Source organism: Oreochromis niloticus, linkage group LG7, assembly GCF_001858045.2.
Source record: "Oreochromis niloticus isolate F11D_XX linkage group LG7, O_niloticus_UMD_NMBU, whole genome shotgun sequence".
In the NCBI taxonomy this organism is placed as follows: Eukaryota; Metazoa; Chordata; class Actinopteri; order Cichliformes; family Cichlidae; genus Oreochromis; species Oreochromis niloticus.
In genome coordinates this window covers 38701116-38713439 of record NC_031972.2, presented here as the reverse complement: position 1 = coordinate 38713439, position 12324 = coordinate 38701116, and the positions used below count along the sequence as shown (strand labels likewise).

At 39.5% G+C, this 12324-nt stretch overlaps 1 protein-coding gene across 6 annotated transcripts in view; it reads left to right on the top strand.

Moving 5' to 3' along the window:
- Window positions 1-8521, top strand: part of ckap5 (cytoskeleton associated protein 5) — a 39653-nt gene extending 31132 nt beyond the window's left edge. For 5 of the 6 annotated variants that reach the window (XM_013276570.3, XM_019361481.2, XM_019361479.2 and 2 more), the window contains 11 exons: window positions 943-1116; window positions 1226-1346; window positions 1759-1938; window positions 2034-2221; window positions 3807-3882; window positions 3974-4162; window positions 4559-4696; window positions 5560-5643; window positions 5752-5911; window positions 6000-6118; window positions 6275-8521. In XM_013276570.3, the coding sequence (XP_013132024.1) occupies window positions 943-1116; window positions 1226-1346; window positions 1759-1938; window positions 2034-2221; window positions 3807-3882; window positions 3974-4162; window positions 4559-4696; window positions 5560-5643; window positions 5752-5911; window positions 6000-6118; window positions 6275-6535 (1690 nt within the window). In that variant the 3' untranslated portion in view covers window positions 6536-8521. The remainder of the gene's footprint in view (window positions 1-942; window positions 1117-1225; window positions 1347-1758; window positions 1939-2033; window positions 2222-3806; window positions 3883-3973; window positions 4163-4558; window positions 4697-5559; window positions 5644-5751; window positions 5912-5999; window positions 6119-6274) is intronic. The other variant, XM_019361480.2, reaches the window with a different exon arrangement.
- The last annotated feature ends 3803 nt before the right edge of the window (window positions 8522-12324 follow it).

Below are 12324 nucleotides of genomic sequence, written 5' to 3'. Positions count from 1 at the left end.
GGTAAAATTTCAGTGTGTGCTATTCTTTATTTTTCACTAAAAGAAGGGGCACTGTTTAAAGAATATTGTGATGGGGGTGTTGCACCGGCTTTATCCATCTATAGCAAAAAAATTAGTAATATTCTAATGTACCATAAAAGCATTATACTACATTGCTAGTGATGCCTGAATGGCTCCAACTTACTAAATCCTGTTTTTCCTCATTCTGTCTGGAATGTGTTAACTCAAGAGTGACGTTACACCTTTCCGAGGTATCTGCATTCGTGGCATTTGTTCCCTCATTCTGACCAAAACAACAGCTTTCTTAAAATCTCAGTCTTGTTATACATGTGGCTGTTATTTTTTTTTTTTTTTTTTTTTTATTTATTTTTTTTTACAGCTGTTCTTAAAGGCTTCTTATTTAATATTATCAAAAGTTTTTCTTTTTACAAAATCAATATCGTAGGTCATTTATGCAAATAGCTCAGACTATGCTGCTGAAATGCGTTACCAGCTGGATAATCACTTTCATCAACCTGTTATTTGTTATTAATGTAATGAACAGTAGCCGTTTATCTGGTTGTCCACATGACTTTTTCCCATCTCGCTGAAGGATACAAGCTCTCAATGTCTTTAAAATCAGTGCTGCTCTCTTTCTGTTCAGACAGTCCCAGTGAAATTTGGTTGATCAGACAATTCTCACACATACAAGTCCTGTGTTGGAATACAGTGATAATTCATAAAAATTTGAGAGTTTCAAACTCATTTATTAATCATATTAAATTGGATTAACCCTTCTTTAGGCTGAGGATATTCACTTATATTCACATTATCTCTCAAAGCTTGAAGTTGTGTGGGGACTGGAGCTAAGCAGCACTGATAGATTATTATGCTCAAGTAAATTTAGTGTCTTGTTTTCTTTTCCCACCACCTGTCTTCCAATCCCTTCCTCAATCCATCTAGCCAAGCCCGTCAGAATGCACAGCACACAGAGTCCCTGCATCCATCCATCCCCAAGGAGTTCCAGTTAGACTTGGACATGATTGAGATGGACCAGGGTAGAGTGTGCGAGCTGCCGGACCTTGTCCAACACAAGCTGGATGAGCTGCTGGAGCCCATCATGATCCCCGAACCCAAGTAAACAACCTCAGTCCTGATAATTAAGCACACACAAGCAACACAAACAAGAAGAAAGAAGTGAACATTAGTTGAGGTTTAATGCTTCTTTGCAATTTTGTGTTCAAAGGATGCGCTCGGTCTCGCCACACTTTGATGAACTGCACAACAGCACGGCTTCCACCATCAACTTTGTCATCTCTCAAGTCGCGAGTGGTGACATCAACACCAGCATCCAGGCGCTGGCACAGGTAAACAAACCTATATTGCACAGAGCACATTTTCAGCTGATTGGATATGAAATATTTAGTAAAACTGTCAACCACCACTTACAATAATCATTAATTATTTTTTAAAGTAACTCTTCTGCTTCATTAATGATTATTGTGACGTTGCACTGCTAGGAAAACATGGCACAGGTCTTTCTTTTTTTTCTTTTCTTTTTCAATTCTTTTCAGGAATGGATATTTTCACATGATAGTCAGGATTTATTTATTTGTTTATTGGCACAAACAAAAGCACTACAAAGATACTCCCATCACAAATTGATGCATAAAGTGTACATGTTGGTGGATAAAAGTATAATGGCATCCCTGAACCCATGCTCAGTGTTCCCAAATAGCATTTCTCTCTAAATCTGAAGGATTGTCTTTTCCTCTGCAGATTGATGAGGTACTGCGACAGGAGGACAAAGCGGAAGTGATGTCGGGACACATTGATCAGTTTCTTATTGCAACCATCATGCAGCTGAGGCTCATCAACAGCACGCACATGGCTGACGATCGGGTGGATAAGAAGGATATCATAAAGTTGTATAGCTGCATCATAGGAAACATGCTGTCTGTGAGTTGTGCCTACACAGTAATCACATCTGTTAGCTTGATTTGAGAGGAGGACACTGATGTCTTTATGGACCTCCTCTTGTTCCTTTCTACTAGCTGTTCTCTATGGAGTCCCTGGCCAGAGAGGCATCTATGGGTGTCTTGAAGGACCTGATGCATGGTCTGATAACGTTGATGCTGGACAGCAGAGTGGAGGATGTAGAAGATGGAACACAGGTCATCAGGTCTGTCAACCTGCTCGTAATCAGAGTCCTGGAGAAGTCTGATCAGACCAACATGATCAGGTCAGTAAGAAAAAACTGCTCGCTGTGATAACTTCAGCTAACTTCTGTGTGTGTATCTGTGTTATCCTTTCATTCTTCCTTTTACGGCTTTAAGTCCAGAGAGGTCAGTTTTGTGTTACTAAGGTGGGCGGCTGAATAACCTATTCTTAACACACAACCTCGTTGGGAGCCAGTTACATTCAGTGTTTCAGTTTACGATCAGCAGTAAGCGCCACAGTCTTCTATTTTATTTACATAAATAATTCATCATCAACATGTTTCCATTTGTCTTGCAGTTTTTCAGCAGGACCCTGCTGGAAAACTAGCTGCACAACTGATAAATGAGCCTTTTTTTTTTTTTTTTTTTTTTTTTTTTTTTAAGTTCCAAAGAGACTGATTTTGGCATATTACCCAAAGTCTGAACTGCATCGATCCACCTGCTCAGTGTCCATGGTTACCATGGTTACCATGGTTACTGCAGAAGCTGCTGTGAATTAAACAGCTGGCACTGCGATAACTTGCTGGTGGGATGAGTGTTAGTTTTTCATTACAACAGAATAGTCTGACTTGGTTGACTTAAGTTAACTTCTAGTTTAGGAGTATCATAGATGACGCCCATGTGAGTGTGTCCTCAGACATCTGGACTCGTGTGGACTTTCCAACGACATAGTGGTAACTGTACACCACTGTACTGAAAAAAATAGACCATTACTGAAATAGTGCTAGTGCTATATTGTAAACTGTGATATAAATGTGGAGGTGCTAATAACATGTTTAGTTATAAAGGACGCCTTCCTGCTTTTAGTCTCATTCATGAGCAGTATTAGTTGTCTGCTAACATCCAGAAGTCTCCATGATGTGTTTCATAGTTTCTAACAAGTCTTTGACAGTTAAATGGAACATGACTGAAATGCAAACATTAAAAAAAAAAAAAAAAAACACCCCACAAATCAGATGTTATTCTCATTTCATTTTTATTTTAGTCAACTCAGAAAATTCTAACGGAGAGCTGGTGCTTAGAATGCAGCTGAATAAACATTTCTTTTAAAAACAGATGATGTAATCATTTCTGGACAGGCTGGAGTCTTCGGTATCCACGAACAAGATGTTGTTTCAGACGCTTCTCTGCGTGTGATTTGAAATGCATTCTGGGATACCTGGCTGTCCCAAGTCTACACTACAACCAGTTCATAGCAATCGATTATCTAGGCTCGACCTGTCTTGACTTCATTTAATATTTGATTCTTTGGACTTCAACATGTAAAACCTTTGTCTCGTTCCTGTTTCTTTCATTTAAGGAACATTTTTAAATTGCTACAAATGGTCTCCTTATTCAACGCATTTATGTCATTCCATTTAGATTATTTTAGTGCTGGACTATTAACACATTCTACCATCACTTTCTGTTGAGATTTTTTTTTGTATTGAATTACTATTTGTTTATTTTTATTTTATATTTCATATTGTGCTTACTGGCTGTTATAGTCCTGGATGTTCCTGTTTATTTTACTTGTTTTGTGTAAATAGTTGCATAAATAGCTTTGTGACTGTTTTTCTGTGAAATTGACTTGACAAATAAACTTCTTTCCTTCCCGTTCCTTGGCAGTGCTCTGCTGGTGTTGCTTCAGGACACACTGGTCTCGACAGCTGGTTCCCCCATGGTCTCAGAGCTGGTCATGAAAGTAAGGGAAGCTGATCTTAGTGCCAAACCTGTTGTCCACTAAAAATGTTTTAAACTGGACTTCTAACTCATCTATGTTTATTTACATTCAGTGTTTGTGGAGGGTTATCCGCTTCCTCCCAGAAACCATCAACAACATAAACCTGGATCGGATCCTGCTGGATGTCCACAACTTCATGAAAGTTTTTCCCAAAGAGAAACTAAAGCAGCTCAAGAGCGATGTCCCACACAGGACCCTCAAGACGCTCCTACACACACTCTGCAAGCTCACCGGGGCAAAGGTAACACACACAGTAGATGAGTGGGTAATACTTGTGCTTCACAGCAAAAAAAAAAAATTCCTGTTTTGTTCTGTTTCTCTTGGTTGGCTTGGCTTCCATCTGTGGAGTTTGCATGTTCCCTCTAGAGTGGCATCTAAATGTATGGTTCAGTGCAACTTGTAGTCTAAAGAGCTTTGAATGGGCACTAAAACTAGAAAAGCTCTCATAAAGGTTATATAAGAAAACTGTTCATTACCTGTTTAGTAACCCATGCATGGGTCCAGGTCACATTATTTTACCATTCATTCATGCTTAATGCTTTTGATAAAGTTTTGAATTGGACTCTTTTTAAATGAGTATTTAAAATGTTCATTTATTGGTGACTCTTTCCTATTGCTTTGTATTAATGATGATCAGATCCTTGACCACCTGTCGATGATTGAGAATCGTAACGAGTCTGAGTTGGAGGCCCATCTGAGGCGGGTAGTCAAACACTCTGGAAACCTGGCGGGACTCAAGAGTGACCGAAGCAACGAGAAGGGGGGACTGCGTATAGTAAGTAACACATAAGACTCTGCACTGATTTTATAAATGGAGAATTTCCATCAGTCAGAATTGTGAGTTTATGTTGAGCGGAATGTTGATGTACAAGTTAAATAAAATTCTACTTTTTCTTGTGTGAAAAATGCATTTATCCCTCTGGGGTCTAGGGTATAATTGGCCATTTTTGACTACTTTTAAATTTGACCTTCATATTTCACCTTTAAAAACCATTTATCTTGCCTTGTTGGGTTGGCTTTTCAGCACAGTCTCACGTCTGACTTTATTTTTTCATTTCGACATTTTGGCAAATGTAAATTTTAAATTTCAAAGACTTATTTACACACTTTGTAAACAAATTTATACGCAACTATTTATGTTGAAATGCAGGCAATGTTTCAGTTGCTTTTTGTACAACTATTTCAAACTGTTTGCAGAATAATCAGGTGTCACAATAAGATGACACACAAAGTATTTGTTTCACTCCAAAAGCCCCCACAAGACAGAGGAACACATCACTGGCCTAACAGCAACATGTTCATGTGCATCTCAAAACTTGCTGTCGCTTGACATTGCTCTCGCTCTCTCATGCTATCATTCCCACAACTTTCCCCTCTTCCTATACAACCAAACACTGCATGCTGCCATATAATTTTTTTTATTGTTAATGTGGTGCTATTTTGGTTTTTTTTTTCTTCTCTTCTCCTCCTCAGTGCTTTTCTTAGAAGATCCAGTTTTTTTACCATTTCTTCCTGCACTAAACGTGACGGCAGTATTCAGGAAAAAGCATGATGTAGCAAATCCATTGAGTCCAGAGGGTTAAATAATCGAACTGTCAACCACTGCTGAGTTACACTATCCTGATGTTTCTTTTGCAGGACGATCGGATGTCAAAGGCAAAGGTCAGTGACATTCTGTCTGAAATCTTCAAGAAGATCGGCTCCAAGGAGAACACTAAAGAGGTCAGCATCGCTCCGGTTTGAAAATCAAAGCAATTAATTTTGAAACACCTTTTATGATCATTTAGACCCTGGACAACAAAGTGAAGCTTGAACACTCTCCTTTTTCAGGGTTTGACAGAGTTATACGAGTACAAACAGAAGTACTCAGATGCAGATCTGGAACCGTTCCTCAAAAACACATCCCAGTTCTTCCAGAGTTACGTGGAGCGAGGCCTTCGCATGATTGAGTCTGAGAGAGAGGGGAAGACTCGAATCCAGACCACAGCAGGTACAGCTGTACCCATGTTGTCATGGTGCTCTTTGGTTATAATCAATGAGGAATGTGTGGTATCATCTGTGTGTATGCTTCTCTGCAGTGATCCCTCAGCATGGTGTTGACTCCAGTCTGAGCAGCAACGAGGAGCTGAAGCCAGCTGTTTACTATGAAAGACTGAAGATTCTCAGACAACGACAAGGCCTGGAAAACACTTCCAGGGTCAGTTGGTGTTATTCATTCAGTAAAGTCACAATGCACTGATGAGCTACAGCTGCTTATCAAAGCCACAGCAACATAATCCCAGGATGAGTGTTTGTTAGTAGTGGATGCAGCCGAAGCTAACGTGTCTTTTTGCCCTCTGTCTCCCTCCACCAGCAACAGAGTGTTGGGGGAAGTGAGGATGAGGCTCAGCAGCGACCCACCATCTCCTCCCTGCTGTCCTCAAAGCCGTCAGTGGCATCATCCACCGACATGCTGCAAAGCAAGCTGTCACAGCTGAAAGAGTCGCGGGAGCTGTACATGCAGGAGCACAACGTTCACTCCCCGACACACACCAACACCCGCTCAGCTTCACCAGCAGCCAACCTGGATGACCTGAAGAAACGCCTAGAGAGGATAAAGAGTAAACGGCAGTGAAGCAGGAGCACCACCTCATCTCATCCATTAACCTTGTGGAGTCCTCTAGTAAGAAATGGAGCATCCACCTTTTTAACTCATGCTGTCTTTCTATTGATGTTCTGCCGGAGAGAAAGAAAAGGACACAGGACCCCGCCTCAGATTTGAACCTGACTCCACCCACTGTGCCTGTATGTTGTTAGAAATAAAACACACCCTGTAGAAACCATCCAGGTGTTTTCAGCTACTGTTATCAGAATGTGAGTTATTGTTCATCAGAGTGAAAAGCTGAAGTCCTTCAGCAATATGAGAGGAGGGGCGCTGGTGGTGTTGTAGTTGTTAGAGAATTAGGATCATGTACTTTGTTCTGTCTTTGCCCTCTATGTACACTCTTCACTGTATTATGAAGCTTCCTCAGCCACTTGTCTGCTCAATTTTTTTGTATATATTGAACAGTTCAACACTTCTGTTGGCTGCAGGGGAAAATATCAAGAACACAACAGTAGCAATATTCAGGTAGACGCCCAAAATGAGGTGCGTGACATGAGGTGAGTGCCCCCTATTGGTCATACATAGTTTCTGTGATTTCAGCTTTGCATCAGTTCAGTATGATTTTAAAGGATGTGTTCAACACACTGAATTAATTTTACCTCAGCAGGAAATCTGAGAAGATGGTCTTAAATTTCATTTGCAGAAGCAAAAGCAAAATTTTTTTCCCCTTTTCTGCTGTAATAACACTTTATATTCTGATGTGAATCCAGTTGTCAGGTTTCATTCTCCACCTCTGAATAGGAGATGTCATTACTGGGAGAGTGAAATTTGCTGGGACATGCTGATTTACTGCTTCACCTACTGCTCAAGAGTTTAGCTTCAGTAATGAGTCCAGGTCATATTAATTATAAATAGGAATTAATGTTATATTCAGCTGAAAGGATAACCTTCAAAGAATTAATGTACTTAAAACCATTGTTTCACATTAAACGGTCATTACCTAAATTTGAACTGTATAGCTGCATGAAGTAAAATTAAAATATTAATAATAATAAAGGCTTTCTGTCCTCTGGCCCATGGTTGGCATCTCTAAGTGACACTGTAAAACTCCAGCACCTATTTAAAGTGTCTAACTTTTTTTGTCAATTTCAGACGTGAAATATTGTAAGTTGAGTTGCATTTATTCAGATTCTGATGGTTTATCTGCGTCTTCTTTAACCAGATATTCAGATGATGGGCTTTCAGAAAGTATCTGGTTTGTTTTGTGGCTTTTTCTTGACCTTTGTTATCACAGAAAGAGCAAAAGTGTAACCAAAAACATTGGCTGGTCCAGACTTCGGCATAGGGTTTTAACTGCTAGATGTTCTCTATTAATCTACAGGTTATTTTCTCAGTTTAGTGTTTGCAATGGTTGACCCATCAGAAAAAGAGTGGGAAAATTTTTCAAACCCTCATCAGCTTGCACTGAAGGACGGGCTGATCTCATAACTGTCTCCTTTTGTCTGAATCTCTAAAGTAGACTCCTCCAGTCCACTTATTGTTAGTGGTTTTGTAAACTGAATTAACAGATCCATTGTTTTGGTGACTCCATCTGTTTTTGTAGTCTTGCTTCAGAGTCTAGAAGCTACTGTTTTTCCCCTGAAATGGGTTGGAGCTGGTGTACAATTAATGGTGCAGTTTAAAAAAAACAAAAAAGGCTTATTTTGCTTATTTTGTTGAAGGAAGGAAGTGACCGCTGAGAATTTTTCTTACATGTGTGCAGTTGTGTTGCGCTGTGCTGTGGGTTTACACTCCGCTGTAAATAATGTATGTAAAACTCTCCATTAACACATACCTTCACTTAACAAACCGCAGCCATGAAGCCAGACTGCAGGGTGAACGTGGTTGCCTCTGTAAAGTGCATTGTCCAAACTGTTGTTCAGCAGAAGGAAGCACTCTGTGTTTGTAGGCTGTAGGAGCATGGCATGAGCCTGTGATTTTTATGTTATTCTGTAAATAAAGTTTGCATCAATTAAACTGCTTATTACATCTTTATTTTCCAGCCCTCGACCAATGAAGATAACCAAGGCTGTCAGTCATCTGTTCTGTAGTTAATATTAAATACAAAAGAACAGATGCTGAGTAAGTATGTAATTCCTTAGCTTTCCTTGTATAATGTGCAGCAGAATTTTTTTCCTGCCCTGAATTTCTGTATTTGATTGTAGGAGTGAAAAGACTCATCAATGGTTTTTCTAAAATTCATTATTGTTTGGTCTATAAAATATAAATACCCTACATACTTCCCAGATTCTGAGTTTAAGCCTTTGGGAGGGTTAAAAAATGGTTAAAATACTATATGATATATAGTGACCACCAAATAACTGATTTTACAATAATGAACTAACGCAATAAAACATTTTTCTTCTCATCTTTTTTGGAGACCTGAAATGTAAACATACCTGTCTCTAAGCTATAGATAAAATAGACCTGACAGTCAACACAAAGATTGAGACATTCCAGGATCTGGACACAGACACACAGCCGGACAAAACAAGTGTAATGAGGAATTAAATCCAAATTTGACAGCACTGAAAGTAAGAGAGAGAGAGAGAGAGAGAGACCTTTGACCTTTTAACTTGCCCCTCAATAAGATGTGAAACACGATGTAAAATAATCCCAAAAGTATCCAGTGGCAGTGCTGGGAAGAAAGTTTTTCCTGCCTACACGGAAGTGACTGGAATGATGTTTTGATTTCTGCATGTAACAATTCCACATTTTCTGCAGCCATATCATGTGAAAATGATCGCAGATGTACCCCAAAAACATGTTTAATAAGAATATGGCGGCGTTTGCATGAAACAAGTAAATTAATTTTTTTATGGATTTTTGAATATGTGCTGATTCAGCAGTGAATGTGGGAATTCTTGTGATTTCTAGGATGTAATGTCAAAATGTTGTAACCATAAAACTTGAAAATGATCAAAGATCCACCCAAAGACAGCTTGAACAAGCATATAGGGTTGATAATTGATGGTTGATAACAGCTTGGTTGTTATATTCTTAGAAATGTGTAAATATAACCATTTACCAGTGTGTATTTTGTGTGTATTATTTATACGAGTGTGATTTTTAGCACTGAATTATATGAAACCCGGCATCAACAAGAACAACAAAGTGATTACAGATATATATATTTTTTTTATCCCAACAAAGGAAAATTAACCCCACATAGGCTTTTAAATAGCCTTGTGTCTTTGGGAATATGATATTGCAGAATTTACGAGGCGCACCTAAAGGCACCATGAAAAGCGAGCCCACAATGAGCCGTACATAGCGATGTAGGTGCGCAAATTATTTTCCAAATGTGGACCGCGGTCTGCAGCTGCCAGTCAAAGCTGTTATGGTGAGGTCTCACCCCAGTTTTACAGCATTATGGTAGAATTAGAATCAAACTTAGGAGAAAGGAGAGCCCTTGAACAGAAGTCGGCATGATGAGTACTAATAATCAGTGTTGGGACTAACGCGTTATTAAGTAACGCGTTACAGTAACTACGTTATTATTGTGGTAACGAGCACGGTAACTAGTTATTATGCCAAAACCAGGAACGCGTTACTCGTTACTGGGATTTAGATAGGCTCGTTACTCGTTACTTCGTGTGGTGGATATCGCGGAGCTTCCACAGATTCAATAACATTAGCAAGTGATGGAGGCCAGCAGGTGGATGAAGGAAAAGGGAGGCAAGAGGAGAGACCCGAAGCGGCCGCCGGTCCGCGTGTCAGGTGAACTGAACTTCAGGTAAGAAGTTATGACCTGCAGTCTATCGGAGTCAGATATAAACCAAGTTTAGGTGGAGTTTATTTTCGGTATGCTGACATTTTCGTACTGCGTGCTAGCTAGCATGACGGAGTTTCTATACAGCTGGGTGGGTGCTATGTTACTGATGTTGAACTTTATTTTGTTCATACGGTTAATTATTAGAGTTTCCAACCGTCCCCTAAAAAACAGAATCGTCTGGTATTCAGAGAAAATATTACGCGTTTCGTACTGAGGTGAAAAGGAACACAGTTTGTCCCGGACTTCAGCTACAATGAAAAAGACACAAAGCTGAAGCTGCACAGCTGCCTCTTCTTCTCTCATTCTCTCCTGTTTCTTCTTCAATCATGAAACTGATCAATGATCAGCTGATCGGCTTTTCTCTCTTGTTTGTTTATCGCCCACTTTGCGCCAGAAAGAGGAAACCAGCGGATGTCGCGTTAAACAACAGCAGCAGGTTTAAGCTTGATCAGCTGTTGTTAGAATTTATTTAATATTAATTTCTAGTATCAGCTGATGTTTGCTGGAGCCACAGCTGTAAAGCTGCTGGTCATGATATCGGTTTGGTTATCTGGTGAGAGGGAAACATGAAGATGAAACCAGGAGATGTCCTTACTGAATCATCAGAGCTGAACAGGTGATGGAGAAACAGGTTTACCTTTTAGGTGACATGAATGAGTTGAAGGGAAGTTATGAACTGTTTCTGAGAGACAAATAACACCAGGATCCTTTTCTATGTAGCTGACAGCTGGTAACTGTGCAGGGGCGGGTCTAGCAAAGTGTTGCCAGGGGGCCAGGTAGGGCATTAACAGGGAAAGGGGGGGACAAGGAAATACTTCTTTATTATTCTCATTTAAAATGTCTCGCTTTAAAAAAAAATAATTATCTGAGTCTTACAACAAACGATTGATAGATTGATACATATATACCATCAGAACAGTGTACATCACTGTCACAACAGTGTTTATTTTCATTCAAAGGCTTTATGATTTTTCCTATAATGGTGGGCCGGTCTCTAGTCAAAATGCCCAGGACGATTTTTTTGTCCCAGTCCAGCTCTGTATGCAGCTCATCTGCAGTCTGGTGTTACCTACATCTTCCTATTCAGAAGGCAGAATTTCCAAGTTCTGAGTACAATCAAAAGCACCACGACTGCAGTTTTTGTGTTGGATGTAAAAAGCAGGCTAGAATCATGGCGGCGGTCAACGACGGTCCAGGCGTGGGATTTCTCTCGTGGAAATGTGCACATTATTTTTTCCTTTCTATTGGTAGGTGGCACAGTGCACTTGTGGCAAGTAAGCAAGCTAGAAGACTGACAATCTTGTTGGGTATCCAGTTACAGAAGCAACACATTAACAAGAGAATTCTGAGTAAAACCAAAGTTACTTTCCCTAGTAACTAGTTACTTTGAAAGTAACGAGTAACTTGAAGTAACTGAGTTACTTTTTTAGAGAAGTAACTAGTAATGTAACTAAGTTACTAATTTAAAGTAACTTACCCAACACTGCTAATAATGGCAGAAAGCATATTTGCAAAAAAATTATCTGAGAAGAACTTAATTGTTTTAGCGACCCCAGTCCCATTCACTAACATGGAGGAGTCAGGATTTATGACCTATACTGCAGCCAGACACCAGGGGGCGACAGAAACGGTTTTGCTTCATTTTGGGAGAGCTGTTAGGTCGTCCATGTTTTCTACAGTGATTGGTCTTATCACAACAGTCAGCTCAATAATTTCTTCTATCTTAAAAGATCTCCTTTAAATGTATTTTGAATCGAAGTGATCCAATTTATCCACATAGTCATTTTCTGAAGAATGTATTAAATATTTTACCTCAAACTAAGTTAGCAGCTATTCTCCTAGTGATTATCTTTGCAGTATGCAGTGTTAACACAATTTCTTTGTTTCCAGTATTCCTGCTGTTGAGCTACATCTGGAATACAGCAATAAAATGTAAGGCTGAATAGAAGTTTTGCATTAGTTAAAACTTCTTCTTTTACAAGGGTGGTTATTGACAAACAGACTG